Raw genomic sequence first — 15,398 nt, forward strand, 5'->3', positions numbered from 1 at the left:
CCACACGATCATCGAACACAGTAGTATTGGCTGTTCATGTTCCCGCAATTCCGGGATGGGTTGGATGGGTTGGATGGGTTGAATGGGTTGGATGGGTTGAATGGGTGGGATGGGTTGGATGGGTTGGATGGGTTGGATGGGTTGGATGGGTTGGATGGGTTGGAAAAAAAAACGGGTTGAATAGTTTGTCTCCTTCTGATACACTTCCACTCACCTCCTGCCTGTCCTGTCTACCGACGTCTCTCCAACGGGCTTATTCGTGCTGAAAACCCAGCAGGAGGCCTCCAACCCTGAGGTAACCCGATGCAATACTGATTTAGGAAGGCTGGATAAAAAAGCCTCTTCTTCGTTGGTGCACAGAGACATGTCTGTTTTCATGACAAGGCCAAGAACTCTGAAAGCCCCCCCCCCCCCCCCCTTCCTGATTGTCTCTGATTAAAAAGGAGTTGTGATGTCTTCAACATTGTTTTGTCTATATATATTTTTTTTCTATTTAAAGTGGCGCACGGTTTAATGGATTTCATCTCGGCTAGACAGCAGGAAGGCATCTGATTGGACAGACGTCACTGCACTGTGTTCTCTCACCTGACAATCTAGCGAGACTATTCTCATCGAGAACGTTATTCTCAAGAACAAGTAGGAACGTTCTTAGGATAGATCAGTCTCATGTCACGGGCCTAACGCAGGGACACTTCAAAACTCACTTTCACTGGACGGACAAACAAGTCTTCACAAATGGAAAAACACACATATGCACCCTCACCCCCCCCCCCCCCCACACACACACACACACACACACCCTCACACTCACCTAAACACTTACCTCGACTGACTGCAGAAGTGCATCTTTTTCGCTCAGCCTGTCCTCATACGCAAGCATCAACGGGGATAGATATTTCATGTCCAGCTACACAAGGGCAACAAAGATCACAGCTGAGTTTAGCCACACCAATAAATCACAACTCGACCACATTACTGCATACTAATTGCTCATTATAATGTCATTAAACACCATAAAGCTACAGCTTATTGAGGAAATAATTGTAAATAAATTTACAATTTTGTAAGTTAATTTTTAACATTCATTTACACACTGTGCCCATTTATAAGATCAACCATGATTCCAAACAAGAATAACAGATAAATGACAATACCTCTAATCAAACATTTAAGCCGGGCCTTACACAACTCTAGAAGCAGAAACTGATAGGAAACATATCTACATTAAGACAAGATGCGACAGCTACGATGGAATCTTGAGTAAGTGCTTCCAGGGTGCTGCCTGATCACCTTGGTAACGTGACAGTTCTGATCACCGTGGTAATGTGACAGTTCTGCCAGCTTTGAGACACCAAAGGAGAGGGGAGATAACGGATGACAGGCTGGCTTCCAGGAGGATTATTCTGGGTTTTGCAAGGGTACATGGCACAGGGAGGATTGGCACTAGATGGAGGTGAGCACACTAAGGACAAGTGTTAACACTCGCTCCCCTCTCCTCCTGCCAGTCAGATGCACTCATCCATACTCAGATCTGTCAGGTGTTAGGTTGGACCTCCCTCCCTCCCTCCCCCTCCTCCCCCCACCCGAGGACGAATGTTGTGTTCCCAAGCGAGCAAAGCGCCTCACCAGCCATGGGGGTGCAGATCCTTTCATCGGCAGCCCACCGACCCTGGAGCTCTGCAGGAGGAAAGGAGAGAGACCTTGAGACCCACGCAACACTTCATCAAGGTACGACTTAGAAGAACCAGGGTCTGCACTCTGCAGCCAGCTTCACAGACATGGTGCACTACAGCGGTAGATAATGAGTCCTTCCTGCAGTGGTAAAAGGGGATGTTTACGTTGCTAATTGGACCTTTGCTCTAATTGACCGAGTGCTCAATTAGCAGCTTCCAGGAGCCAGAGCTAGTGTACTTAATGTATGTTAACAAAAACTGATACGTTTTATATCCTTTCTTTAATGAAATCCATCACCATACATAAAAAAAACAAGTGCTGGCAGCTTTAACATTCCTCCTCTACTTTTCTTTACATTTAGCAGACGCTTTTATCCAGAGCGACTTACAGTAAGTACAGGGACATTCTCCCCGAGGCAAGTAGGGTGAAGTGTCTTGCCCAAGGACACAATGTAATTTTGCACGGCCGGGAATCGAACCAACAACCTTCTGATTAATAGCCCGACTCCCTCACCGCTCAGCCATCAGACCCCCTCTTTAAGCCGTATCCTCATGTAGCTTAACTGACTCCTGTGTGATAAAAGCGAGGACAGGGATAAAAGGTAGAGAGAGAGAGAGTGTACGTGAGAAGCAGACACTCCTCCAGGCAGAGAGTCTCAACAGGAGGTAGCCATGATTAAAGTAAGCCCCTCTCTTGATCAGGCTCGTGAGGAACCGTATACACAGAGCAGTGGGAAGGTAGTTACTCGAGAACTTAGCAGAGCAAAACGGTCCATTTCGGAACAAAAGACCAAAATCCCAGACGGATCATTAGTGTAGTTCGTACGATTGGATTTAATTGCAATTAGTGTGGCGTATTCTAATGGGAGTAGCATGGAAGCAGGGCTTTAGTCTTACATAGAGGGGTCTTGGATGAAAGCTCTTTTACCATATTAGAACACTTTTGCTTTGTAGCAAAAACGTTGGTTGTCTTTCCTCTCATCACCGAGACAAGTATCGTCTTAAAACACATTTTTATTCTTTGGTTTTCGAATCAGTTTAGGGTCACTCGTGCTTCATTGTTTCGTTTGTCTGTTGTTTATATTTATTGTTGTTTGCCTTATTTGATAACTTTGTACAGCACTTTGGTTGGCGTTGGCTGTTTTTAAATGTGCTTTATAAATAAAGTGACTTGACTTTGAACTACTGCATAACTAAGAAGCAGATGGCCTGGGGGATTTAGAGAGTGGGTTTGAAAGAGAACAAAGGGGACAGAAAAACGAAAGAAATCTCCTGTCCTCTTCCTAATGTAGATTCATGTCCCTTGTGGTATTGAGAGAGAGCAGGCCAGTGCATGAGCACAACCAGGATGTCCATCTTCCAGGCACACCTGCCCTCCTGGGTCATCCCAGTGTCACTGCTTGTACAGTCCCTGCTGGAAAGGTGTGTGGGGGAGGAGTTGGTGTGTGCGTTTGAAAGAGAAAGGGAGAGGTATTAGAGAAGAGCGAGAGTGTGAGTATCTGAAAAAAGAGAGAGTGTGTGTGTCTGAATGAGAGTTTAGGTACACGCCGACCCTACGGGTGAGGGGGTGAGGGGGGGGTGAAATCCCATAACAGCAGCGGTCCTCTGGATCCATGAGCAGGCCTGCGAGCCAGCTGACCTGAAACTGAAGTGAGGGGATGTGGCTCCCTGTTGGGACCTGGTCCGTGGTAAACCGAGCGTTCAGGTCCAACCCTGGAAGCAGCACAGCAGCATCCGGGCCTCTGGTCCCCTCCACACGCAGAGCTTCACAGCAGAGGAGGAAGTTCAAGGAAAGGATTTCAAGCGCGACAAGGAGTAAATGTCAGAGCCACGAGCCTCTTGAGGAAAGGCTTCCTCCGAGGTAAACCTTCTCAGACGGCGTGGTGGCGGACATGAAGGAGGAATTCAATCCACGGAGTCTGGATGTTCACCTTTCATTCTTTCCCAAGATGCACCTGCGCAAATGCATGTGAGACGGTCACAGCTGTGTGAAGGCTCGTTTGAGAATGTCTTGCAGACAAGAATGTGCATCTTCTGAAAAGATGACCTCAGAAAGATAACCGTTGGCCTATAACAAAGGGTGTGTGTGTGTGTGTGTGTGTGTGTGTGTGTGTGTGTGCGTGTATGCATATATATATATATATATATGGCTGTTCATGATTCTTCAACATCAAAGTTTCTTAGACATTATCTGAACTGAGCAATATAACTTATCTTGAGATGAGTCAGAATTATCTTGATATTCTGCTTTGCTTAGGTAATAGAAATTCGACGGAATGAGTACATCAGCACATCATACTTTCTCACTGCGACTGTGGATGAAAGCAGATGCTTCTGAGTTAACTACGAACAAGAAAATTAGGTAGGCTACTTAGCCTATAACCTTTTTTTGTCAACTACAGTGTAATCTATTTAAGGAGCTGAGGCAATGACTTTTCCCAGCCTCCATATTGCATTAACCAAAAAAAAAAGAAATCGAAATAGCCCATCACAGACTTCAAATTAACTTCAAATTCTCCCATCTCGGCCGAATCATTCACTTTAGTCAGAGACGGTAATTGCGTTTCACTATCTCCCCGCCAAAATCTTCAAGTCATTAGGACACATAGTTCTTTGAAGCAGAAAAAGGAGCCAAAGTCAAGTCTTTCTCTTCACTGCCACCAACAACCAGCCGTGTGTTCCAATCCTAAAAATACAATTTCTTAAATTCTTATCCTAAGGAGATATAGTCCCTGAAACGATCAGGGGGGATTTAATGGGAATAGTAATCACTAGAGATAATATAGCTGAGCCTTCAGCGATGGATTCACTCAGAATGCTGTTAGTTCCCATGGGTGCAGCGGTACCTTAAGGGGTAAACAATAAGTGTGTCGCAACTGTACGATAGGAAGACACGTATAGCATTTGATGGATGATTCCATTGTCTTATCCTTGAGACCCTGACATAGTAATTTGTCACAGTTTGAGAAGCTAGATGTTGCCGTTGTTGAAAAATATTTTGAGCATGAAAATGTCAAGTAAGGTTAGATACTACCAGTCCATGGCAAACTCTCGGAGGGACATCCAATACAAAAAAAAATTTGAGACGTAACATCAAAATTACAAATCACGGATATATAGATTTTTTTTCCTCGACAATGACTCAATTAGTGCCAGACGGCCGGTGTGGTTTACCTCTTCCTTGCCCAGGGGTCTGAAGCGGGCTTGGTATCTGCTGAGCTCAACGTTCAGCCGGTGGACAGTCATCTTCAAGCTGTCGTTCTCATCCACCAGCTCCTGGGCCTGCTGCCTCAGACTCAGAAGTTCTGCTTGCTCACCTGCAGGGGGCAGCGCAGGCAACACACACGCTCATCAGCTCCCTACAGAGACTGCAGAAGACTTCTATTCACAGAATTAGCAAGTTTGAGCTTGTCACTACTAAGGGGGATGGTAAGTTGATCCAACGTCCAGGATTTCAATGAAACCCTCCACCCTACACCACCCCTCACCTCCTTCTCCCTTGGGGCTCTGCAACCCCACCACAGCTTCCTTATTCTTCTTGCAGGGTCCTCCTCCTTCCCACTCTATCCCCCCCCCCCCCTTCTACTCCCTCGATTCCCCTCCTTCCCCCTGGATCCCCGAGCCCACCCCACCCTCCTTCCCCCTGGATCCCCGAGCCCACCCCAGCCTCCTTACCCATGGATCCCCCAGCCCACCCCAGCCTCCTTACCCATGGATCCCCCAGCCCACCCCAGCCTCCTTCCCCCTGGATCCCCCAGCCCACCCCAGCCTCCTTCCCCCTGGATCCCCCAGCCCACCCCAGCCTCCTTCCCCCTGGATCCCCCAGCCCACCCCAGCCTCCTTACCCATGGATCCCCCAGCCCACCCCAGCCTCCTTCCCCCTGGATCCCCCAGCCCACCCCAGCCTCCTTCCCCCTGGATCCCCCAGCCCACCTCAGCCTCCTTCCCCCTGGATCCCCCAGCCCACCCCAGCCTCCTTCCCCCTGGATCCCCCAGCCCACCCCAGCCTCCTTCCCCCTGGATCCCCCAGCCCACCACACCTGTGGTGGGGCCCGTCTGAGCGGAGGCCCTGCTGAGCTCCAGCTGGCGCTCCAGCTGCTCCAGCCGCTCATGGCTCCTCTGCAGCTGGAGGCTCTGCTCCGTGCAGCGCTGCTCCAGGGCCCTGCGCTCTGCTGCCAGGCCCTGGTTCTGCTCAGTCAGGGCCCGCGTCATCTCCCTCTGCACGTCCAGCACCTCCCTGTAGGCCTCTCGGGGCCCTTGGGGGTGGTGGAGTGGTGGAGGGAGGAAGGGTGGTGGAGGGGAATAGGGTGGAGGGGAGGAAGGGTGGTGGAGGGGAATAGGGTGGAGGGGAGGAAGGGTGGTGGAGGGGAGGGGTGGGAGAGGTGGGTTGTAAAGCGGAGTTGTATGTGGAGGTGGGTGGAGGGTAAAGAGGAGGGGGGATGTGGAGGTGGGTGGAGGATAAAGAGGAGGGGGGTTGTGGAGGTGGGTGGAGTGGAGGGTAAAGAGGAGGGGGGTTGTGGAGGTGGTCAGATGTATAGAAAGTGGCAGAGAGGACGGTAAGGACGACAACACACCAGGAAACAGGGCAGGAGCACACAACACACAACGAGACAGAGCAAGCAAGGATGAAAACACAAACAAGGGAAAGAAAAAGGGGAAAACGTCAACATAAAATCCATAAAAGGATGTGTATGACATTTACCGCAACATCACTACGTCAACCCCCCTCCCCCAAAAAATAGGGAATATCTTAAAAATCAGAGCCCTCAAAACGCCAAGTCTAGGAGAAGTTTTATTTTCTATTCATTACTTTATTACTTAGCCCCCAAAAAACAAGCATCATCACTTCTAAAGACTGTGGGCGGTGTTGAACGCTCCACTGCTGGCTGTGCAGTTTGAGAGTTTATGTTAGACACCCAAAGTGGTTCTGATCAGTATGCCTAGTCCACAGCACAGCTACATTGGAATTCATAGGCTTTGATGCATTTTTGGTTTGACTGTTTGTATGAAAAAAAAAAAAAAAAAACACTGAAAAATAAGGACAAAAAAGGCAAGTGTTGACAAAACAAAATAACAAGCTTATGAAAATAACTTTCATTTTCACATACTGAGGAGGGGGGAAATGACACAAAATCCATAATAAGCAGCATCGCAAGAATAAGGATTACTCACTGGATGGATTTCTGTAGCTGCATACAGATTTTTCCAAGCAGAGCCTGGTTATGTTTGCATAATAGCATAGCTGCATGTTAGTGTTGCCCAGGCTGGTAGTATTGACCCTTGAGCAGTGTTTAAGCCACAAAATTGCAATTAGCCTTCCTTGCACTATCCCAGTGACTAGGACTGGTTTAACATGATGATAGTCCTCTGCATGAATTCAATTAGTATGCATGGTGGCCAAATCCTACGTGAAATGTCAACGATCTCATACAATTTGCATTTATAGCACATATCCTCAGACTAGCAATGACCAATCCCCAAGTTAACCAAAAGCAAACTCTCTCTAGCATGAATGAGGATGAAGAAAGGGGCTCCATCCATTTTTTTTTTTACTCTTCTCCTTCATTTTATTGCCTCCTACATCCAATGGAGAGGTTGCAATCGGATGTAAGCTGTGGTTAGGATGCCGCGAGGAAGAATCATTGGCAGTAGAACAGCACACTAACTGAGCAGAGCATAGCAACAGCACAACAAAACCCAACACTGCACACAGCATGATGCATGCAGCTCTGATCTACGAACCTGTGCTTTCACCTCTCCTGCTATCTGTGCTCTTCTTCTGAGACTTCTTTGTCGATGAACCCTGGTTCTCTTTGGGAGACCGAGCACTTGTGTCGTCCGTAAAATCTGGGAGAAAAGAATACTAGTCAAGATAGCCTAATTCAAATAAAATCGCATTTTTTTATTGTGTGGATATTGAAATATCTCTATCTTTGCGGGACTGTGGAGACATCTGGACTGATAACGTCAATTCCAGTCATGGGCAAACCTGTGGGGTAAACAGTAGGCTATACGAAATGCCATTAACTGTTACAGTCTACTAAGGTTTACTGTCAAGAGAACAATGGCCTTTTTCACTTTGTCTCTTTGGTAAACTTTCGTTGTGTTACGTCACTGGGAACAGTGTCACTCTCGAACAAAATTTGACAGTGGCTATTGCTTTATGTAAGACGATTCAGAGAACTTTAAAGTGTCATTCTCACTAAGGACATTCCAGAGCAGAGTTAACAAGCTAAAAGCAAGGACAAGGTCCTTTCAAGAGAAGGGTTGGCAATTCCCCGCATTCCAGTTATATTCATTAAAATTATTTTCATCGCTAGCCTCACTCATTTCCCCTCTGAACAACAGAGGCCACTGTCAATTAGTACCACAGAGCAGAGGCACATGCAAACGGCGGGAAAGTCTGTTTACGACACGTACCAAAAAGATTCAATTAATCCTTGAAATGGAATGTGGTAGTTGTAGCTAGCGAGCACGGAGACATGCTCGTTTAGATCTGACATTTGGTTAATCCACAAGGAGCATCCACGAGGCGTGATATCTTCCTGACCGGTATACTGGGAGTTCTTACCCGGGGAAGGCATGGCCCTGTTAGACGAAGACCTCCGCTCCGGTTTTGGCGAAGGCTTAAAGAGGTGCAGAAAGGGGAGAAGGAAAGAGGGAATGTTAAAACAAAAGAATGATTCATTAAAAATACTTTATCAAACAAGTAACATTTTAAAAACTGCGCCCCCTCTCTGCTAGTTCTCAGCTGTTATGCACACTTTGGAAAGGGGGGAAGGCTGATAGCGGCAAAGACATTTAGCATCGTGTGGGTGTGAGATAATCAACTACCGTGAGACACAATGGGGAGGATCGTAAATCCGAGCCCTGGCCCAGTGGTGTCCACCGGTATCAGCATCAAACGGTAATGACTTGGCAAAAATGGAAAAACATCCCCGGAAAAGCGACCGTTGGACTCGGTCGTCGTCAGCTCCACGCTGCCCTTACGATTATTTTTTTTACACATGATTCCATTCTGTACACAGCCGGTTACGGATTGATTTTCTTATTCAAGGTTGCACATAGAAAGTGAATGAATGCTATTGATTTGCTGACCGTACCAAAATAACAATTAAACTAATGTAACTATATTGCTGTGCCATCTATATATGGTTATATAAAACATGGGGGGGGGGGGGGGGGGGTTGAACCTGTGACTTCTCGGTCTGTACTATAGATTCTGTAGTGAAATGCTCTAGCATAGAGCTATTCCCCCTCCCCAGAGATCAACTGCTTTGTATAATGCAGCAACTGGAGTAGCACTCATAATTTCATCGTTGAGAGCTACACAATGACAACAAAGGCTTTCAGTTTCAGTTAGGGGTGACTGCAGGCAGGAGGTGAGCCAGGCTTATCCTGGTGGGGAAGGCACTCTAATCAGGAGCCACGGGGTGGACGTCTACTGGGGCTTGGCTGCACTGGCAACACTGCTCCACAGAGGGATGGAGGGATCCTCTCTGGATGAGAGAGGCCTCCTGCTGGTGTGAGTGAGTGAGACAGAGAGAGAGAGACAGAGAGAGAGAGAGAGAGAGAGAGAGAGAGAGAGAAAGGGGTGTGGGGGGGGTAAAGAGACAGAGAGAAAGGGAATGTAAATAGTGAGAGTTAAAAAAGGAATAGTGAGTTATTGAGAGAGGAGAAAGTTAGAGGGGTAGACAGAAAAATAGTGACATTTTCAAAGAGAGAAAGGAATGGTGAGAGTTAAAGAAAATGGAGGGTATAATTGAGATATATATATATATATATATATATAGAGAGAGAGAGAGAGACAGAGAGACAGAGAGAGAGACAGAGACAGAGAGAGAGAGAGAGAGAGAGAGAGAGAGAGAGAGCAGGGAGTAGTGAGGGTTAAGGGAGGGAGAGAGAGACTGGGCTCATGGCTCAGGCAGCAGTCTGATGGGAGCAGAGCTCTCCCAGTCTCCCTGCTGGTCGTCTGGTGCCCGTGGGCATGGAGGAGCCATGGAGAGGTGTGATTGGAAGGCCCAGCAGAGGCAGTGTAGTCACACACATTCATTTCAGCCTCAATTATCAGACTAGGAGCAAACATGACAGGCCTATTATAAAACCTCCTGACCCCTCCTCCACCACAGCAGTGTGTGTGTGTGTGTGTGTGTGTGTGTGTGTGTGTGTGTGTGTGTGTGTGAGAAACCGAAGGGTAATGCACAAGTGCAGGTGACAAAGCACCCTCCCCCCCTTCTCAATCTCTTTTGAACTGTTGTCCTTCAATGTCTCATGGGGGAACACATTATGGTTGGGGGGTTTTGGCTCCCAAAATCAAGGTCAGTCCACCCAGAGGCAAACAGACTGACCAGGAAATCTACTCAAGAACAAGGAAGCAACAACCTACCATTTAGCTGTGGGATCAAAATTAACCCAATTAATCAAAAGAATGGCATATCTGAGGGGGAAATTACAAGCAGGAGGAAAAAGAGGGGGAGAAAAAAAAAGGTGTCTTACCGTTCTGAATGCCCCCTTTTGGACCTCAATTTCCTCTGGAATAAAGTGTTTGATATTAATTGCGGTCATTAAGCGAGTCAATTTTACGCTATGCAGTGCAGGTTTATTTGACAGCTGCCCTCTTCAAAGTGAACTTAAAGAGTCCTACAACTTTGATGATACAACAGAAGAAAAACTCATTTATTTATTTAGATTCCAACATCATAGCAAAGTGTGACACGCATTAAGGATAGTTTTTATTATCCTTTGACACGTGACAGCTAAGCAGTAAAGGTAACAGCTCAAACATCTCACCACACGCTCATGCATCACGCTCGACATTCTCCATTACTCCATATAGACACGTCATTCAACTAATCCTTACAGTACTATGCATATTGATCAGTCATTACAACCTAATAGAACACTCACAGCTGCCAGTGCGATCTAATCTGAGATTTAACATTGCAGGACTGCTTTGTGGGACACAAATCATTTTTTTTGTGGAAAAAGCATTCATTCAACTAATCCTTGATGTACAATGCATACGGATCAGTCACTATAGCCTAATAGAATCGCTCATAGCTACCGGTGTGATCTAATGTGAGAGGTAACGTTGCAGGACTGTGGAACACGGTGTGTTTAGTGGGACAGGACGTCAGGGAGGGTGTGTGCTGGACTGGAGGGACTCACCTCGGGGTAGAGGGGACACTATGCCCAGGGAGTCATCCGTCTCCTCAGCTCCCTCCGACTGGAAACCCTGAGGAACCAGGAGAAAGATGGTCTTGGTGCGCATACACAGTCACCCAGGCACACACACTTCTCCTTGTGTGAAAGTCTGACATGACCTCTTGCATGCTTCTCTTTGCCAGGTTCATGCCTTTTTAAAGAAGATCTTTAATTCAGGACTTTCCTAGGGGTGTCTCTTGGGGAGGCATGTCGGTGTGTCCTGGTTTAATCATGAGAAACATCACACTTAAGACACCATCTTCCAAAACTCCATCTTGCAAACTACCTTCAGACGGGCCAACATGAAGCATCCCAGTGCTAGAGCCTGAAGCATTATGACACACCTAGATCTAGAAGCATCTCAGTGCTAAATCCTGAAGCATTATGACACCCAGATCTAGAAGCATCTCAGTGCTAAAGCCTGAAGCATTATGACACACTTAGATCTAGAAGCATCTCAGTGCTAAAGCCTGAAGCATTATGACACAAAGATCTAGAAGATTCAGGTGATCTACTGCTATATGTCATGCTAACGACAAGTGCTTGATCCTCAAGCTGAAGAAACTCCCTCTAATGGTTGATAAAGTCATAGTCCTCCAGAGTTAATTGCACCCAGATCCTCGTTTGTAATCCATACTCAATTACAGGCCTATAAATAAAAAAGCACTAAAGAATTGTGAGCACCGCTGAATTCAGCTACCATGCAATCAAACGTTTGTGGGTAAGGAACCCAACCACAAGCCTAATGAAGTGGCTCCATAACAATGCATATTTCATTGCATTACAGTTCAAAGTAATCCACCATGTTGCATCCCACAGAGCAGGCATCCCTCCTGCATCTTACATGGGCCACACAGTAAAGAGAACGTGCAAAGTCTGCAGATAGACGAATTCCAAGCAATCACATCCATCTAAGAGAGCTCCATACATCATAAAACAACCGTTAAAATGGCAAAGGTCTACGAGGGTACTTAAACCGAACGAACGTGGGTGGCGATGATAAAGCTACACCTGTCTCACAAAACGAGGCTGTAACAAAAAGAGTGGAATATGTGCGAAGACTAGCTTCACATATCTATCTAGCGGTTAGACAAAGGAAACAAACAGCAGATGGTGTTTGGCGTATGGTCCACAGACGAGCCAGGCTAATTGTTGTCGAGTGGGGAGGGGTGGGGGTTCATCTCATCAGTTCTAACTCATTTTAGTGTCATATCCTGAAGGGGGGCATCCATTCTGATGTACCAAAGCGGTCCTCATCACTTAATAGAGACAGCTGTTACTGTGGTGTGTGTTGTGGGAGCTGAAGATCTATAGGGCTTAACCCGTTCCATCTTCATTCAGTCAAGTAGAATAAAGAAAGACAACACCGATTTATATTTCCCTTGAGTATGATAATGTTGTCTATATCAACATTTCTGTGCGATACATTTTGTGGCAAACGTGGTGTTTCCATAGTGATCACCTCAGTTCAAATACGCAAGCTTCCTTGGTTCAACAGGCACTGCTGTAATCAACCCAAAATCAGAAGAGCAAATGTAACTGAACAGCTCCACCTTAAGGATCCATATGGTTGTGACGGAAATTCAGAAGGACGTGCATTAACATTCTATTATGTTAGTCTATTACGGCAAGTATAAAACACATGAAAAAATTGCAAAAATAAATACTGAAATAATATTGAAATACATAACACAGAAAGACTTATGCTACCACTTGAATCTTTTTTTAGTATTTTTTTTTTTTTTTACCTTGATCAAAAAATTCTCTGATATTTCTCACCTGTTTCAAAGGCTTGGCGTAAACATCATCCGTGGTTCTGCTTCGACTCCTCCCCTGCCTGTCCAGAGACTGGTAGACATGCTCGTCATCTGACAGCCCCTCTCTCCCTAGGACCTGTTCTTCCTCCTCATCTTCATCATAGTCTTCATCAGAGCATCCAGGAGAGGGCAAACGAGGCCTGTCAGCCAAAGACTCTCTCCATCTGTCTCTGAAATGGAAAGGCATTAGCAACAGATCACAGATCAAACGCCTTGAGGGAAGACATCACTCATATCACGTAAGCACTGGCCATTAGGTGCGACACTCTGCTGAACACTTCGGCAGTGTAGCCAGAGATTTCCGATAACTAACTATCTTTGGCATTAGTAATGCCGTAGCTTAGGATGGGAAGAGGTGCTGATTAACGGTTCTTTTGAACACATCAGAACGACTGTGCTGACAACTTACTCGGTGTAGAGAGCAGTGCTGGCGGGAGGCTGGAAAATGTTGTTGTTTTCCAAGTGAGAACAGTCACTCTCAGAGAGGGATCTAGAAAAGGATCGTGTGGGAGGGATGGCCACCGTCCGACCGGTCAGCGAGGAAGACAAGATGGCTGCTGCCAAGGCTGATCTGTTAGCATGATGAAAGGGGACAAGGGGAACCAATTCAGGATTAAGCTAAATATAGACAAGCAGACAGACAGAAGATAAGCCTACATTACACATCTGCTCAGGGTATACAAGTGTCCTCAAATCAGAGCAGATAGGTGAGTTGAATCTGCATGCAATTAAACTGAAAAGTCGATGAGGACACTTTTTTTGTTTTTTTATAGATCAAGTCGGAAGTTGTCAATTCAGTGACAACTTACGCAATTGACAATTTACGCGTTTGGAAAGTAGTCTGGGATGGAGAGATGATGGGAAAGAATGATAATGACACACAGACCAAAAAGAAGAAGAAAGTCCTCAGTTGTGTCACACATAGGTACCTGTCTCTGTCTGGAGAGGGGCATGGACTGCGTGGGGGAGGGGTACGGGGAACAGCAGGTCTGGGGGCAATGGTGGCTGCAGGGATCAAACCATGAGCTATGTGCTTCTACATAGACCATAGGAAAAGCGGTTAGGGAAACGACAACACGGAGACGGACACGCGGATGATGCCATGCTGTTGAGAGGAAAGGTGTTAATGTGTTGGTGGCATGGATGTTAAACAGTTAGGTAATGAAGTCATTTACCGTATGCATTGTTTTGTAGTATATTACATTTTGGTTGACATGATAGCTAGGCTGGGTTAAATGTTGCAAAAAATTCTTAGCATGTAATGATTGAAATGGAGATGCAAGCACCCTTTATCACTGGACTTACATTCATCATGTAGCTATATACAGCCATCATTGCTGTAAGGAACTAACGTTAACCATGCTATCAGAGCAGGTTATGGTTTTTGTTCACCTTTCGTTCAAAACCTACACAGTAGCAAGCTAGCTCTACAGTTAGCTAATGTTAGATATAGCTAGGCGCTAACATTCAGAAATAACTAGCCATGCAATTTAATTACTCTCGTTTAACTTACTACTGATCTAACTAGCACAGTATCTTAGTTATTATCACAAACTCCAGACCACAAAGTTTGACTTACAAATTCGTTCTTCTCGCCTCTCCTGAAACTAAATTTTGACATCCTGAGTTTTATCGAGAAGTTTTGTTCGCTTTGGCTTTGCTTCAATAACGTCGTTCAAGCACTTTGGATAACAAGGTAGCTAACGTTAGCTAACCCCAGGACAAGTGACATAAGGAATTGTTTGGCAATATTTTAATGTCTCATTGCAATTCGTCAAGTAAACCAGTACTGCTGGCTAGCTACCTGTTGTATCTAGACGCTTAGCGCTTTAAAATCACTCAGCTACAACATAATGCTTGATTGGCTTACAGTAAACGGAGTAGCCACTCACTGCTTCGCTTCAATCCTCTTAGCAACGCCATTGGTTTAAATCTTTTTGACTCAGTCGCATCATCGCACGTGGATTACTTATCCAGCAGGTGGCCCTATAATACCGTGGCTTTGATTTTCAATTGATGACGTAGCCTAGATTTTAACCTTCTTTTGTAACACAGACCATTACTTTGAGTACCCATTCACTTTATTGCTTGCCAATCAATAAAGCACGCGCGCACGCACACACGCACGCTAACCACTCTGACATCACTACTGGCTCGGATAAACCAGTCTTTTTAATAACCCATTCAAACCACCCAACCCACAACATGACAAAGTGAAATCTGTGAACAATTTAAAATCCATTAAGTCTCCACAGGCTATGCGATGCCCTGCATTCTCCTTCATGTTATACAACAGCACGAGTTCTCCGAAGGAGAAGAGGAAGACATGGAAATGTTTTATGTTACTCTCGATTAAATGAAAAACACTGCCTCACATGATTATTATTTCATCATTGATTTCACCGTCACTCCGGCTGAGTGCCCACAGTAAACTAAGCTCTCTGTTTGTAGATCTCTTTAGGCAGAGATGGCTAAAGTACACACATCCTTCACTCAAGCAGAAGTACAGATACTCACGTTTAAAACGACTTAAAAGTTGAAGAACTGATGAGTGGGAAAAAGTGTAATCAGTAGGCTACTTCAACTTTTAGGTCTACTTAAGTAAAGCAGTAGTATGGGCTTTGATGTATATAGCCTACTTAAGTAAAAAGTAGCCATTACTACTACCTGTTTTAGGAATGTCTCTATTCGCAGTCATGCCGAC

The 15,398-nt window shown here is 45.7% G+C and overlaps 1 protein-coding gene across 5 annotated transcripts in view; it reads right to left on the minus strand.

Annotated features, from left to right (window-relative positions):
* Positions 1–14,540, minus strand: part of cep89 (centrosomal protein 89) — an 81,361-nt gene extending 66,821 nt beyond the window's left edge. For all 5 annotated transcript variants that reach the window (XR_014732273.1, XR_014732274.1, XM_084682483.1 and 2 more), the window contains exons 1-12: positions 14,274–14,540; positions 13,624–13,730; positions 13,104–13,265; positions 12,657–12,864; positions 10,842–10,908; positions 10,170–10,204; positions 8,245–8,299; positions 7,416–7,520; positions 5,714–5,929; positions 4,848–4,990; positions 1,627–1,677; positions 824–907 (exon numbers count right to left, since the gene is read on the minus strand). Coding sequence is in view for 3 of the 5 variants with exons in the window: in XM_084682483.1 (XP_084538609.1) it covers positions 824–907; positions 1,627–1,677; positions 4,848–4,990; positions 5,714–5,929; positions 7,416–7,520; positions 8,245–8,299; positions 10,170–10,204; positions 10,842–10,908; positions 12,657–12,864; positions 13,104–13,265; positions 13,624–13,730; positions 14,274–14,315 (1,275 nt within the window). In the remaining 2 variants the exon portion in view is untranslated. The remainder of the gene's footprint in view (positions 1–823; positions 908–1,626; positions 1,678–4,847; positions 4,991–5,713; positions 5,930–7,415; positions 7,521–8,244; positions 8,300–10,169; positions 10,205–10,841; positions 10,909–12,656; positions 12,865–13,103; positions 13,266–13,623; positions 13,731–14,273) is intronic.
* Between the last annotated feature and the right edge of the window lie 858 nt (positions 14,541–15,398).

Source organism: Hypomesus nipponensis, chromosome 19 (assembly GCF_054491055.1).
Source record: "Hypomesus nipponensis isolate SF chromosome 19, ASM5449105v1, whole genome shotgun sequence".
Taxonomy (NCBI): domain Eukaryota; kingdom Metazoa; phylum Chordata; class Actinopteri; order Osmeriformes; family Osmeridae; genus Hypomesus; species Hypomesus nipponensis.